Below are 14154 nucleotides of genomic sequence, written 5' to 3'. Positions count from 1 at the left end.
TCCAGGAATACAATCATCCCAGTAAACGCCAGTAAACCCACTGCTGGGTCAGAAGGTGGGGTCACCATCAGTGAAGTCAACCCACCAAGTACAGAGAATGGCAGCACACAAGTAACAACAAACGGCATACGAGACTCACAGAAATACCCTAAAAACAGGACAACAATCATTCAGAATGTCAAAAACAAAACGTAAATTCAAGCTGCGGAAAAGACAACAGGAGGCGTACAATCAAATCTGTTATCCAAAACTCAGAAACCAAAGACAAAGCAAAAATCACAATAACCAGAACTTCAAAAGAACCCTGAACATAAAGTGGGAGGGGGCGGTCCATCCGCAGTGATGTCATGGTGGCCCCGCCTCTTGGGGGCGGGCTCCACCTATACAACACAAGACACATAGCATTGAAGCACATACAATAAAAAACAAAAATCACATGAAAATTACAATAACAGGAATAGAAACGACAATAAAACAAGATGTGAATGACGGGATGGCGGATTACACGACTGCCTGGCGACTTCTCAGCTCCTTTTCAGAATTCTAAAGTATAAAAAGAGCTTTGGACAGCCAGCTGACTGTCGCCCTTTGTGTGTGGCAGTGCTGGCAGCTGCACAAAGGCTTTCAGTTGTGGCGCGTTCAGCTCGGCCTTTTCCTTTCATCAGACGGACGAGCCTTAGTCCTGTTTGTGCGCTCCGACATCATCGCTCTTCCTCTCTGCTTTCAGCCGCATTGTATGCCTTGTGCTCATTGGTTGTTGGCCGATCATTAAGCCTGTTAGACTTCATCATGGTGGCCTGCTGTCCGATGTGACTGTCACACTACGTGACTGTCACACTACCCGACTCACTAAGACTATGCTGATGACGGCATTGTGCGGTGAGCAGGGGGCTCGAGTCCCCACCGTAGTGCCAGACTCCACGTGTCTCCCTTGCTTGATTTTGCTTCCTTACATGGCAGCATTCCAATGGTGTGCTTACACATGACTTGTATTTTTAACATGAATCATCAATAATTATAACTCTGTCGACATGAAGACTCAGAACTGGCAGATCATTCGGTTCTGATAACGAGCGGAAGACGCCGTCCCGATTCTGGCAGTGCCGAGGCGTGTGCCGCCGTTGGCAGGCCTTCAGTGGGATTTTCACAGGTTCAGCACTCCTGGCCTGTTTCATCTAACAGACAGATAAACTGAAGCAAATCGAATCAAATTAATGACACAGTCCGGGCCTCATTAAAGATCCTTATTCCCATAAATGAAATCTGGCAACTTTACAGAGGAAAAACAAATAAGCGAGATGCAGGAAGGCCGTTTAATTTTCCCGTAATGGCCTCCTAACAGGAGACTTCTTTGCTCTTTCGCATTTCAGTCCAGTTGCTTTCATCCTTTTATGTTCCACTGCGTGTTTCCTCCAGAGAGCTGGAGATCTGCTTTGCTTCTTCAATAATGCACGCTCGCTGTCAGGTGTCTTCATTTAATGAGCAGAGAGGCCTGTCCTCTCCTTGAGCCTTTGCAGATTGTCATGTTGTCTTCTCCTTCTCCAATTAGGGTGATCAAGGCGCAGGCTCCTCTGTTTGAAGATCATTTCTAACAGATTGCCTTGTGTGGCTCAGCTCTTCAGCACGACGTAACGATCAGCCTTTGGAGATGTCAAGTTACCCGACTCCGTGACAGCTTTCCATTTCCTATTTCCAAAGTATCCTGAGCTCTCCCCGATTCCTGTGCGAATGGTTTGCAGGCACAGCAGGTCGGCCACAGTCTCGGTCCTTTTCATTCTATCCTGGTACATAAAACACAAAACATCAGGCACACGGGCCTCGCTTCTCCTCGAGCTCCAACTGCATTGCGTATTCTTCGTTGCTCCATCGTGTGTATTGTTCTTCCAGTTGGTTGTCGGCTCTCACACACGCAGAGCTGCCCTATGACTTAAGATGACCAGTTGGACTGCGTCACTGGTATGAGACTGGCCACCGTCAGCACACACCACAACCGCTCCAACTCGCTAAGATTATGTAAATCAAAACTGTGACTGAAAATCGCTGGGAAAGTCATGGAATGTGACAGGGCAGGTCACAAGAGTGGCTGAGACATCGGCCGAGTGACAATCTTCTCCTCTCGGTCCCACTTTTAATGTCAGTAACCATGCGAGTGTTTTGTTCTTTAATCCTGTTTCAGGCGTATCCACATAACCAAAGCTACCCTGAATTACCTGAATGGAGATTACGATGTGGAGCCCGGCTTTGGAGGGGAGCGAAACGCGTACCTAAAGGAGAACAACATCGAGACGTACCTCATCGTCGGCTGCAGTCAGAAGCGGGTAAGCCACTTGAACGGAGACTCGCCTCGATGTCGCTGTCCGCCGTTTGTTGACGACTCACCCTTACTGTAGCGGAGGCCAAAGTCAAAGAGAAATGAAGAGCAGGGCGGAGAAGGAGGTGCCCACTCAGTGTCTCCCAAAGGACTGGTGAATCTGGTCGAGCACTGTGCCCGCAAAATGTCTGCTGCCCAATTGATGTTTGAGATCCTCACCTCACTGTCTGTGTGCCCTGCTCCCCTGTCATGTCTGGTTTGCCCCTATGCCCTCGCAGAGCAGCAGTGTGTGCCAGGCGTGTGATTGGTGGGTAAGAAGTAAAAATGAATCACAGGCCTTGGACCGGGCTCTGGCACTGTGCCTTTCAGTCCTTATCTAACATTCTGTTTCTTTTTTAGCCCGTACCTCTGCAGTGCTTTAGCTCATGTGCTGCTGACTCGTAGTTTGGACTGATTGTGTCCTGGGCTTTGGTCATTAGAACAATCACGACAAGAACGTGACCTGTCAGTGGCGTGAAAGAAGACCAATAAAAGTGTAATCATATGAGACTGACTGCCTGGGTTTATAGGTGCAGGTCAGGAAAGGGTGGGCACTCAGATAGAAATGAGCTCCGCAGGAGGGCATGTTGTAGTGAGTCTTAGCTGGGCCTTCCTTCTGGTGGTCTGTCGAAGACGGAGAAAAGGCATTAATGCCATTTGCCAACCCTGGACTCTGCATCTTACCCCAGGTAAGCCTCCCACCAAGCCCACTCACCAGCATCAGTCACTCATGGCTCCTGTGGTCACCTGCCCTAAACCCACTTCGGCTTCATGACCAAGTTGAGTGGGGTGCCAGTCACAGAGCGAGGTATCCTTAAGGTAGGAGCGGGCTTGCTGCCCACCACAGAGTTTGTTCCTTTAGGCTGTTTAAGGACTAAGGAGGGCCATTTTTACCCAAACAGACTGCCAGTCACAGCTTGGTGCCCGTGCTGCGCACTCCCATTAGTGCTCTGGACTGGTAGGAGGTTTATTGATAAGTTTTGTCTTTACGCTTGTTATACTCTGTACCTAAACTCCTTTTGCCAAGGTAAAATGGTAACAAGAAGAACATAATGGATCAGAGTGAAGCGCCTCAAATGATTCCAGTCCATCTAAAGCGCATGTGAGTACTGGAGGGCACAGTTGCTGGTTAGATGGTTCATGAAAAGTACGTTCAGACCAGCTGACATGTGAACACAGAAAGTTAAAATCCGCACCCTGAGCCGTCCACATTCCAATCAGCCGCGCAGTGGACCACAGAACACCAGGCTGTGATGTGCTGGGTAAGCCGAAGTTAGAGTGGCGGCACTCGCACTGTGGACTGACTTGTGACTTTGGATCAGGGTGTCATCTTGATGCATTTGCACTCTGGGGCATTCCAGGTGATTCACCTTAAACGGGCAGATTCACCGTTCGCAGTCGTCATCTGTGTGGAGGGCTTACATGCGCGTACGGGCTGTCCTCGCTGTGTGCGTAGGTTAAGTGGGAATTCTAAACTGGCGCCATGTAAATGTGCAGATGTGCCAGTGTGAGAACTACCATCGCTTGGCACCTGAATTTCTAAGCCAGTAACAATAACATGCAGAATGTCAGGTAGCCTTGATATGGTTTTGAAACGTTGTGGTCCACATTTTAGAAACGAGAGGATTGTATTCAGTGCAAAGTACCAACAGAGATTAGAGGTACAGACTTTATGAACTTCGTCAATGAGAAAATTCAAAATATAAGATCTCGGCATCGCAGTGCAAACCGCACACTAGCTTAGCAGACGCGGCCTCACATCGCATTCAGCACGTTAGCACATTGAGCCTCGAGAAACGCAGTCTCGTTCAGCTGGGCATCCTGCTGCTGCTTCGCTGTAAGGAGACTGTGGGAGTTTGTGGGGTCGCTTCCCGAGTCCTCCTTGTGTGGATAGCACTCTGAGTACTGAGAAAGGCGCTATATGAATGTAATGAATTATTATTATTATTATATGGTGTGAATGACAATAAAGTTCACTTACTTACTAGTCATTTTAATCCTGTAACTGAGCAGGACGTCTTAACTTTCATTTCTAAAATGAAGCCCACTACTTGTTCCCTGATTCAGTGCCAACAAAACTAGTAAAAAGTCCAATGGATGTTCTCGCAGCACCTATTCTAAACATTATCAGTAGTTCATTATTGTAAGGCACAGTACCTGAAGCACTAAAAGTGTCAGTCATTAAACCATCACTTAAAAAGTCAGACCTTAACCCACACATACTAAATAATTATCGGCTTATTTCAAATGGACCCTCTCTCTCTAAAATACTAGAAAAAGTAGTCGGCAGTCATCTTCAGTCACACCTTACACATCACAATTTATTTGAGAAATTCCAGTCTGGTTTCTACACTGGTCATAGTACAGAAATGGCACTAAGGTGACATTCTGATGTCCTCTGATGAAGGAAACTCCACTGTCATGATGTTGTTAGACTGATTTATCAAATCAATTCCAATACGTACAGAAATGTGCTGACAGGACTGAGATATGGTGTCCCGCAGGGCTCAGTACTGGGACCTTTACTGGTTTCACTGGGATCTCTCATTAGGACACATCATGTTAATGTGTCACTCGTATGCAGATGACACCCAGTTCTACTTTTAGATCAAATGAAGTTTCTCCGATGTTGTCTTTAATTAGTTGTGTTAGTGACTTAAAGGAGTGGATGGCTGAGAACGACTTGCCTTTAAACTCCGATAAGACCGAGATGTTCATTGTTGGTCGGAGTGACGCTGACCACAGTGATATTCTGTCATCATGTAACTCAGTTGGAGTCCCCATTAATTTCACTGAATCAGCCCGCAGTCTCGGAGTTCTCTGTGACTCTCGCAGGTCATTTGAAGCTCACATCACAAAGTTCTCCTAATCAGGTTTCTTCCATCTTAAAAATGTTAGGAAATGAAGGCGCTTTCTAAATAAAAAGGATTCTGAGACATTAATTCCTGCATTTATCTCTAGTAGGATTGACTACTGCAATGTGGTGTTCACTGGATGTTCAAACTGTTCTCCTTACAGCCTCCAGTTAATCCAAAATGCTGCTGCAAGAATTATTACAAGAACAAGAAAATATGAACACATAACCCCAGTCCTCACGTCCTTACACTGGCGCCCGGTTAAGTTTAGGGCAGATTTCAAAATCCTCCTTCTAACATATAAAGCATTAAATGGCGGAGGTCTGACTTACTGGTCTGAACTTATCATGACTTACAAACCTGAGTGCACATTAAGATCTCAAGATGCCGGTCTGTTTAGGATTCACAGGATTAATAAAATAACAGCAGGAGGTCGAGCTTTTAGTTACAGGACCCCCTAAACTGTGGAGTGGTCTGCCTCTTCGCTCTCAGCTTTTAAAGTTCAGTTCAGCACACCCTGACTAGAGCTGCTGATTAACTCTACAGACTGTCATTAGCACTAAAACATCAGTCACATGATCATTAGAGTTTATTACTAACCCTCACCTCTTCTGTTTCTCTTCTCGGTACTCAAATGTGCCACTTGGTGCCCACGGCCCACCTGCCTGCCTAAGGTAAAGTCATCCCTGATGGAGGATTGCAGGAATCGTGCAATAGAGGGGTCCTTCCATCGGATTGGCTGGCCCAGCGCTGGCCAAATGGGGGAGGCAGGTTGATGGCTGAGGTCTTCAGGACTCTGAACAAATCCAAATCCTATTATGGGATGTCATCTACTGTTAAATTCTGCTCCGTACTTGTAAATTGTTATTTTTATACTGTATTGAGGATTTGTTCTGTGTATTGTCCTCACAGGTGGTGCAGTGGTGGTGCTGCTGCTTTGCAGTAAGGTGACTGTGGAAGATTGTGGGTTTGCTTCCCGGTTCCTCCCTGTGTGGATAGCGCTTTGAGTATTGAGAAAAGCGCTATATAAATGTAATGAATTATTATTATTATTGTGTTGTATTGGCCCCACCCACTGCACACCCAGCCTACCTGGTAAGGGGGTCTCTCTGCCTTTCTGGAGGTTTCTTCCATTTTTTCCCTCCAAGGGTCTTTTCTTGTCTTCTTAGAGAATCCGGGCTGGGGGGCTGTCAAGAGGCAGGCAGGGCCTGTTAAAGTCCATTGTGGCACTTCTTGGGTGATTTTGGGCTCTACAAAAATAAACTATTGTATTGTATTGTATTGTATTTGGTCCATCAAGCTTGTCCATAGTGGTGTTACCTGCTGCTGGTGGCCATTAGGCTGGACACGCTTTGCTTTGGACACTTCTAGCAAACAGCAGGCATGTCTTCACAAGGCACAACAGATAAAGACCATCACATTTCAACATGCCAGCAGACACTTTGTGTTTTTACAAGTGTCCACTAAACCACATTCTTGCACTTTTCTCCACAATGTCTGTCTGAGTTTTGTGGCAACCATCAATTGTGAATACCTGGCAGAAAAAGCAAGCAGATACCTTGAATGTGGGCATATCAGTCAACAGACTGGAATCAGTCCTGGGCACACCCACACTCAGATGGTGTCAATGTAAAATTACCAGTCAACCCGCACAGACACGGAGAATGTGTGCCAACTCACAGGCATTGGCGACAACCCCAGGAGTGAGTGGGCATCGATGATGATAATAATAATAATAATAATATTGTATACTTATTTATTTATGTATCACATATCAAAAAACAACTTGCAGAGAGCTTGACATAAAACAATCAGTACAATTACAAAAGAGATGAACGATACAAAGACACAAGGGTTCAACTCAAATGGGTTATAATGACAAAGAAGAAAAGAAATGTAGAGATGGCGCCAACAGACTCGGTAATCCTGAGAGCTGAGGAGCTCTGCCCCCTTATAGTCCCTCACGGAGGAGGACCCCCGGCTATGTGGAGGGTACATAAGGGCGTAGCAGTTGATGTATGGGATGCCCCTGTGCCCCCCTTGAATTTGTGTGTCTGTGATGTAAGGTGACTGGCAGAGCGTCGCACCGACACACACACACACACACGCCATTTGTCTTTTCAGCAGTTTTGCGCTCGTTTTCATCGTCTTGGTTGTTTAATTGTTCGTATTTTCGATGATTTGGCTGTCGATGAAGAGCGAGCACCAGGAGGGACTCATTTGCTTCACTTCTGTTTCACCAGACTGAAGGGCAGGACCCCGCCATTAATAGGGTGACCTTGGAGAACGTCCTTGTAAAGCTCATCGGTAACAAGGAAGGGACTTGCAGGGAAATCCCGCATGGAAGCAGCCATCTGTGGTAAATCTCCGATGTGTTTGTCTGGTAATGGACGTCTCCAGTCTGTTTGTTTGAAATCGAAATGATTAAATGGGGACCAGAAACGCCTTCCAGCCTAAACTGTCCTCACGAACACAGATCTGCCTCTCGTCCACGTGCAGGGAGCCCTCCGCTTGGTTTAACTTGTTAGTTTTCATTTCCTTTCTTTACGAGGAGACGCCTGCGCTTTGTCTTTGTCTTTTAAAGGGGTGCCAGAATTGAGGCATACGGTGTCATGGCAGAGTGACGTGGAGTCGCGACATCGCTGCTGGTGTAGCTCACGCTTGTCTGTCTTAAGTAAAGCGTTTTAGAAAACGTGGCACAAAATCTGCAGATGGTAAATATGTGGGCGCCTTCTGTTAGTTGTACGTGATGTGCCCGCGGGGTCCTTTATGGGCGATGGCCTCGTCTCAAATGCCACCTTACATACCCACGTGCATCCAGTTGGTTGCCATTTTATTTTACCTCTTAGACATGTTTCACGTCGACTGCTCTTTGTATCTTCAGATCATCTTCATCCTTTGGTGGCGACTGTTCGTTTTTTGTGTTGTGTTAATTCCAGTCTGTAAAAACAATCCAATCTGTCACCCCTCCAGATTTGTCAATTTGACATTCACGCTCTTGGTTAAGCACGAGATAAAAACACCTGAAGTATCGCACGTCATCTGCAGCGCAGCTTTGGCTGGCCTGACGTGGTCAGCCTGTCGGTTTTCGTTTTGTCTTCTGACTGTCATCCCACGCCGTTTGCTGAGAACAGGACGTTATTTTAGATTGTGTTGTGTTCAAAATTCCTTTTGGACGCCTGCTTGCAAATGTTGGTGTTTGGTCGCTCGCACCTTCCATTACGCTGCTGTCCACGTACAGAGCATCCGGAAAGTATTCCCAGCGCTTCATCACTGTCTCCACATTTTGTTATGTCACAGCCTTATTCCAAAATGGATTCAATTCATTTTTTTCCTCAGAATTCTACACACAACATCCCATAATGACAACGTGAAAAAAGTTTACTTGAGGTTTTTGCAAATTTATTAAAAATAAAAAAACTGAGAAATCCCATGTCCATAAGTATTCACAGCCTTTGCTCAATACTTTGTCGATGCCCCTTTGGCAGCAATTCCAGCCTCAAGTCTTTTTGAATATGATGCCACAAGCTTGGCACACCTATCCTTGGCCAGTGTCACCCATTCCTCTTTGCAGCACCTCTCAAGCTCCATCAGGTTGGATGGGAAGCGTCGGTGCACAGCCATTTTAAGATCTCTCCAGAGATGTTCAATCGGATTCAAGTCTGGGCTCTGGCTGGGCCACTCAAGGACATTCACAGAGTTGTCCTGAAGCCACTCCTTTGATATCTTGGCTGTGTGCTTAGGGTCGTTGTCCTGCTGAAAGATGAACCGTCGCCCCAGTCTGAGGTCAAGAGCGCTCTGGAGCAGGTTTTCATCCAGGATGTCTCTGTACATTGCTGCAGTCATCTTTCCCTTTATCCTGACTGGTCTCCCAGTTCCCCACAGCATGATGCTGCCACCACCATGCTTCACTGTAGGGATGGTATTGGCCTGGTGATGAGCGGTGCCTGGTTTCCTCCAAATGTGACGCCTGGCATTCACACCAAAGAGTCCAATCTTTGTCTCATCAGACCAGAGAATTTTCTTTCTCATGGTCTGAGAGTCCTTCAGGTGCCTTTTGGCAAACTCCAGGCGGGCTGCCATGTGCCTTTTACTAAGGAGTGGCTTCCGTCTGGCCAGTCTACCATACAGGCCTGATTGGTGGATTGCTGCAGAGATAGTTGTTCTTTTGGAAGGTTCTCCTCTCTCCACAGAGGACCTCTGGAGCTCTGACAGAGTGACCATCGGGTTCTTGGTCACCTCCCTGACTAAGGCCCTTCTCCCCCGATCGCTCAGTTTAGATTGCCGGCCAGCTCTAGGAAGAGTCCTGGAGGTTTCGAACTTCTTCCACTTAAGGATGATGGAGGCCACTGTGCTCATTGGGACCTTCAAAGCAGCAGAAATTTTTCTGTAACCTTCCCCAGATTTGTGCCTCAAGACAATCCTGTCTCAGAGGTCTACAGACAATTCCTTTGACTTCATGCTTGGTTTGTGCTCTGACATGAACTGTCAACTGTGGGACCTTCTATAGACAGGTGTGTGCCTTTCCAAATCAGGTCCAGTCAACTGAATTTACCACAGGTGGACTCCAGTGAAGCTGCAGAAACATCTCAAGGATGATCAGGGGAAACAGGAGGCACCTGAGCTCAATTTTGAGCTTCATGGCAAAGGCTGTGAATACTTATGGACATGTGCTTTCTCAGTTTTTTTATTTTTAATAAATTTGCAAAAACCTCAAGTAAACTTTTTTCACGTTGTCATTATGGGGTGTTGTGTGTAGAATTCTGAGGAAAAAAATGAATTGAATCCATTTAGGAATAAGGCTGTGACATAACAAAATGTGGACAAAGTGATGAAGCTGTGAATACTTTCCAGATGTACTGTATGGGATGTGACCTCAGGCTGGTGGAGTCACTGAGGGCTTCGTGGTGAGGACTGACCTGGTGACCCTGTGTTTGATGTTCTTGTCCTGGCTGATAAACTGCTAAGGGTTTTGTCTGTGGTTACTCACAAATGACTGAGGTGGGGACCTTGATCTTTGTCTTAATCAAAAGCTTATGATCAGATACCCACTGGTGAAGCACAGCGTGTGCCTGGTGGGAACCTCTGTAAGGTCGTCAGAGTTTCTTACTGCAAACTAAAAAAGAAGGTGACATGGCAGAGACAAAAAAAAAGAAGAGCAGCGATGTCTGCTGAGTGTGAAGCAAATTGCAAAGGCCAATTTCATGATAGGAAGAAGAAGAACCAGCTGTGACATCTGCTGAGAACAACCTGCAGGTACTACTGGGGCTGAAACCTTGAGCTTGGGAGGTCCGGTGGTCTGCGTGTTTTCTAGTATGCAAGTCAAACCAGTTATATTCCATATAGTACCCCATGTCCCGGCACACCTTGGACAATTAAAAGTGTCTCGTATAGAACTAACACCTCCTGGTATGAGTTATCCAAAATGTCAAACTATATGGAGAGACCACCAATCAAAGGCCTGACCCCTGGCTCGGGTCTCTGGGTTGTCCTTGAATGTTTCTCTGTGAGTCTTGTTTTGGTTTCTTTGGTCATTTTATTTTATCTGCTAACGTTACTTCTGTGTAGACTCGGACCTTTAGCTCTAAGGGGGCAGGGCCACCTGACACTGTAACCGTAGGCCCCTCCCACCATGTGACATGGTGGCTTTTGTTCCACTTCTGGCCATCGGCCCTCTTTTTGAGTTCTTTTTGAGTTCTTTGTTATGAACTTTGGATTGTTGAAGGTTTACGATTTTTTGGACTCTCGACTAGTTCTGCTCACTTTGGTTTGCCTTTTAAGGCTTTCCTTTCCTGGTCATTTTTGCTAATTTGTGAAGAAATCTATAAAATATAAGGAACATGTCAGTATGAAGACACTTCATTTTCTCATTGCTTTGGATTTTGAAGCCATTTCTCTTATTGCTGGATGTGCACAGGCCGAAAGCCTGCTACTTGAGTTTTTTGTTTTCTAGGCCTCATTTTTAATATATTTTTACTAACAAAAGACAATATAAAGAAACCTTGTCGTTGTCATTGTGGATTGGAGTTTTTCTGATTTTCCAGTTTTGAATTTTCAAGCCTTCACCCCTTTTTGTTGGACCTGTAGAGGCCAAGGGCCTGCTAGTTGAGTTGGGGGTCAGGCTGGCTTTTGTTCACTAGGCCTCATTTAAAGTCTTCAGGACATTTAGAATTTCACATGAGTTCTGTCCATCAGCCTGTGTTTGGGGGGGGGTTTGCTTTTCTCATTTTTAATTGGTGACATTTCCTTGGGTTGTTAGCCAATTGCACATTGGGCCCTGTGGTGAAGCGCCACCTCCTCCAGGGCTGGTATGGACAGACTGGGACTCGAAATGTTCGTGAATGTGAGCACAGACCTGCCGAGGGTCCCCCGTGGTGGGGTTTTCTCCGACTTCAGGACGGTGCTTTGTTTCGCCGGTCACTTGGGGCTCCTTTCACATCTTGCCACTAAAGCCTCTGCTGCTTTGTTTTGCAGAAAGAAGAGAAGGCGGCCATTGCCAAGATCAACAGGCAGCGCACCAACTCCATCACTCACAACACCGCCCACTGGTGCTCCGACCGGCCCTTCTACAACCATCTTAGCTCTCACCAGGTGTCCAAGGAAATGAAGAGGATGGTAAGTGGGCCGACTTTCTTGTTTTTGCTCATTTCCTACAAGAGTTGATCCTCTCCAGATTATGGTGTGGTGGACGTCTTTATGGTAGTCCTGATTCATATGCAGTGTGGGAGAAGCAGCTGAAGAACATAAAAAACAAATGTCTGGGAAGACATCAGAATAGGAAACATCGAGAAACTCGGGGCTCGGATTAAGAGGGGCTGCCTGCACACTGGGGGGGGGCCACAAGGCTTTCTGCCGGCAGTATGGCTGATATTTTATACCAATCAGGCTCTTTGTCGGATGTTTTCAGGCCTGTGATTGGCTGGCGGTCTACAGTCCCCTCATTTATTCCCCTGCACCTCGTCCTGCTGCTCAGGTGTGTTTGACACCACAGCGGCCACAAGCTTCTTTGGGTCATTCTGTGTGTCACAATCTGACGCTATGGTGGCTTCAACTTGCTTCAGTTGTGAGGTACAGCAGATGTGAGCCCCGCCATTGGCTCTCTGTCTTTGTCTCCCCTCTAGACACCCAGGTGAGCTCACCTTTACCTGTAAGGACAGTTGTGCCTCGGTGACAACCCAGTGATGACAGACACGAGTGTAAATGTGAACGGCCGTCTTGTGAGACTCGATCAGTCGAATTACGCATCTCTGGCCTCACAAAGCTTTACACTTCTCAGTAAGGACGGCTGAATGTCATGGATACTCTCCACAGGCGTACACAGTGTTGTGAAAACGGACGGACCCCCCCTTCTAAATAGCCGCCATTTTTACATTTTTGACCCAATGAAAATGAACACAAAAAATATTAGCATATTAACTCAGCTTTCTGATTGGTTAGTCCATATGCTAATCAGTTCAGTCAAACTCCCCGGGTGTGGTGGGTGTGCAGCAGGTGGCCCCCTCATGTCACCGGTCAGCCTTCTATGAGGAACTGCCAGGCGACACTAAGGCCCTTTGTTTTCGTGTTCCTGTCATTTTCAGCGGCCTCATCTGCCGTCTTCTCTCAGTGGAGTCACACGCCGTTTGACGTGGGGGCCACACAATTAAATAATGTTAGAGAACTCGTGTGACATCATTAGGGATTTTAATCAGCGAGCATGAAATTCCCATTAGCGCCTGCTTTAACTTGCTCTGGGCCTCTGATTTTTCCTGCCCTGTGATTTGAAGTGCAAATTATAAACAGTAAATTTAATTAAGGCTAAGCCGGCCCGGTGGCACGTGGCTCTTTGTTCGTTGTTACGCCATGCCACCTTGGGAGGGTGGAGGCTCAGGATCAGTTCAGTGTGCGGTTTAAGGACGCGTCTTGCATTGCCTTTTTATTTCAGTCCAGGTGTCCCCCACTCCTTTGAGACTGCTGTACGTGTCGTGAGAGCGACACTTGATAGATAGATAGGAATGAAAGGCACTATATAATAGATAGACAGATAGAGATAGACAGATAGATATGAAAGGCACTATATAATAGATAGAGATAGACAGATAGATATGAAAGGCAATATATAATAGATAGATAGATAGATAGATAGGAATGAAAGGCACTATATAATAGATAGACAGATAGAGATAGACAGATAGATAGATAGGAATGAAAGGCACTATATAATAGATAGACAGATAGAGATAGACAGATAGATATGAAAGGCACTATATAATAGATAGATAGAGATAGACAGATAGATATGAAAGGCACTATATAATAGATAGAGATAGACAGATAGATATGAAAGGCAATAGATAGATAGATAGATAGATAGATAGATAGATAGATAGATAGATAGATAGATAGATAGATAGATAGGAATGAAAGGCACTATATAATAGATAGATAGAGATAGAAAGATAGATAGATAGATAGATAGATAGATAGATAGATAGATAGATAGGAATGAAAGGCACTATAAAATAGATAGGTATAGACAGATAGATATGAAAGGCACTATATAATAGATAGATAGAGATAGACAGATAGATATGAAAGGCACTATATAATAGATAGAGATAGACAGATAGATATGAAAGGCAATAGATAGATAGATAGATAGATAGATAGATAGATAGATAGATAGATAGATAGATAGATAGATAGATAGGAATGAAAGGCACTATAAAATAGATAGATATAGACAGATAGATATGAAAGGCACTATATAATAGATAGATAGATAGAGATAGATAGATAGGAATGAAAGGCACTATATAATAGATAGATAGATAGATAGATATGAAAGGCACTATATGATAGATAGATAGATAGATACTTTATTAATAATTCACACACTCCAGCAGCAGCATACTGATAATAACAATATTAAATTAAAGAGTGATAACAATGCAGGTATACAGACAGACA

General features: G+C 45.4%; 1 protein-coding gene across 1 annotated transcript in view; it reads left to right on the top strand.

Annotated features, from left to right (window-relative positions):
• Positions 1 to 14154, top strand: part of adcy5 (adenylate cyclase 5) — a 144626-nt gene that overhangs the window by 107537 nt on the left and 22935 nt on the right. The window contains exons 7-8 of the mRNA XM_028808081.2: positions 2177 to 2318; positions 11680 to 11820. Coding sequence (XP_028663914.1) covers positions 2177 to 2318; positions 11680 to 11820 — 283 coding nt within the window. The remainder of the gene's footprint in view (positions 1 to 2176; positions 2319 to 11679; positions 11821 to 14154) is intronic.

The sequence above is a fragment of the Erpetoichthys calabaricus genome, chromosome 8 (genome assembly GCF_900747795.2).
Source record: "Erpetoichthys calabaricus chromosome 8, fErpCal1.3, whole genome shotgun sequence".
Lineage (NCBI taxonomy): Eukaryota > Metazoa > Chordata > Cladistia > Polypteriformes > Polypteridae > Erpetoichthys > Erpetoichthys calabaricus.
Note: the sequence above shows the minus strand (reverse complement) of the source record. Positions and strands in the feature narration are given on the sequence as shown.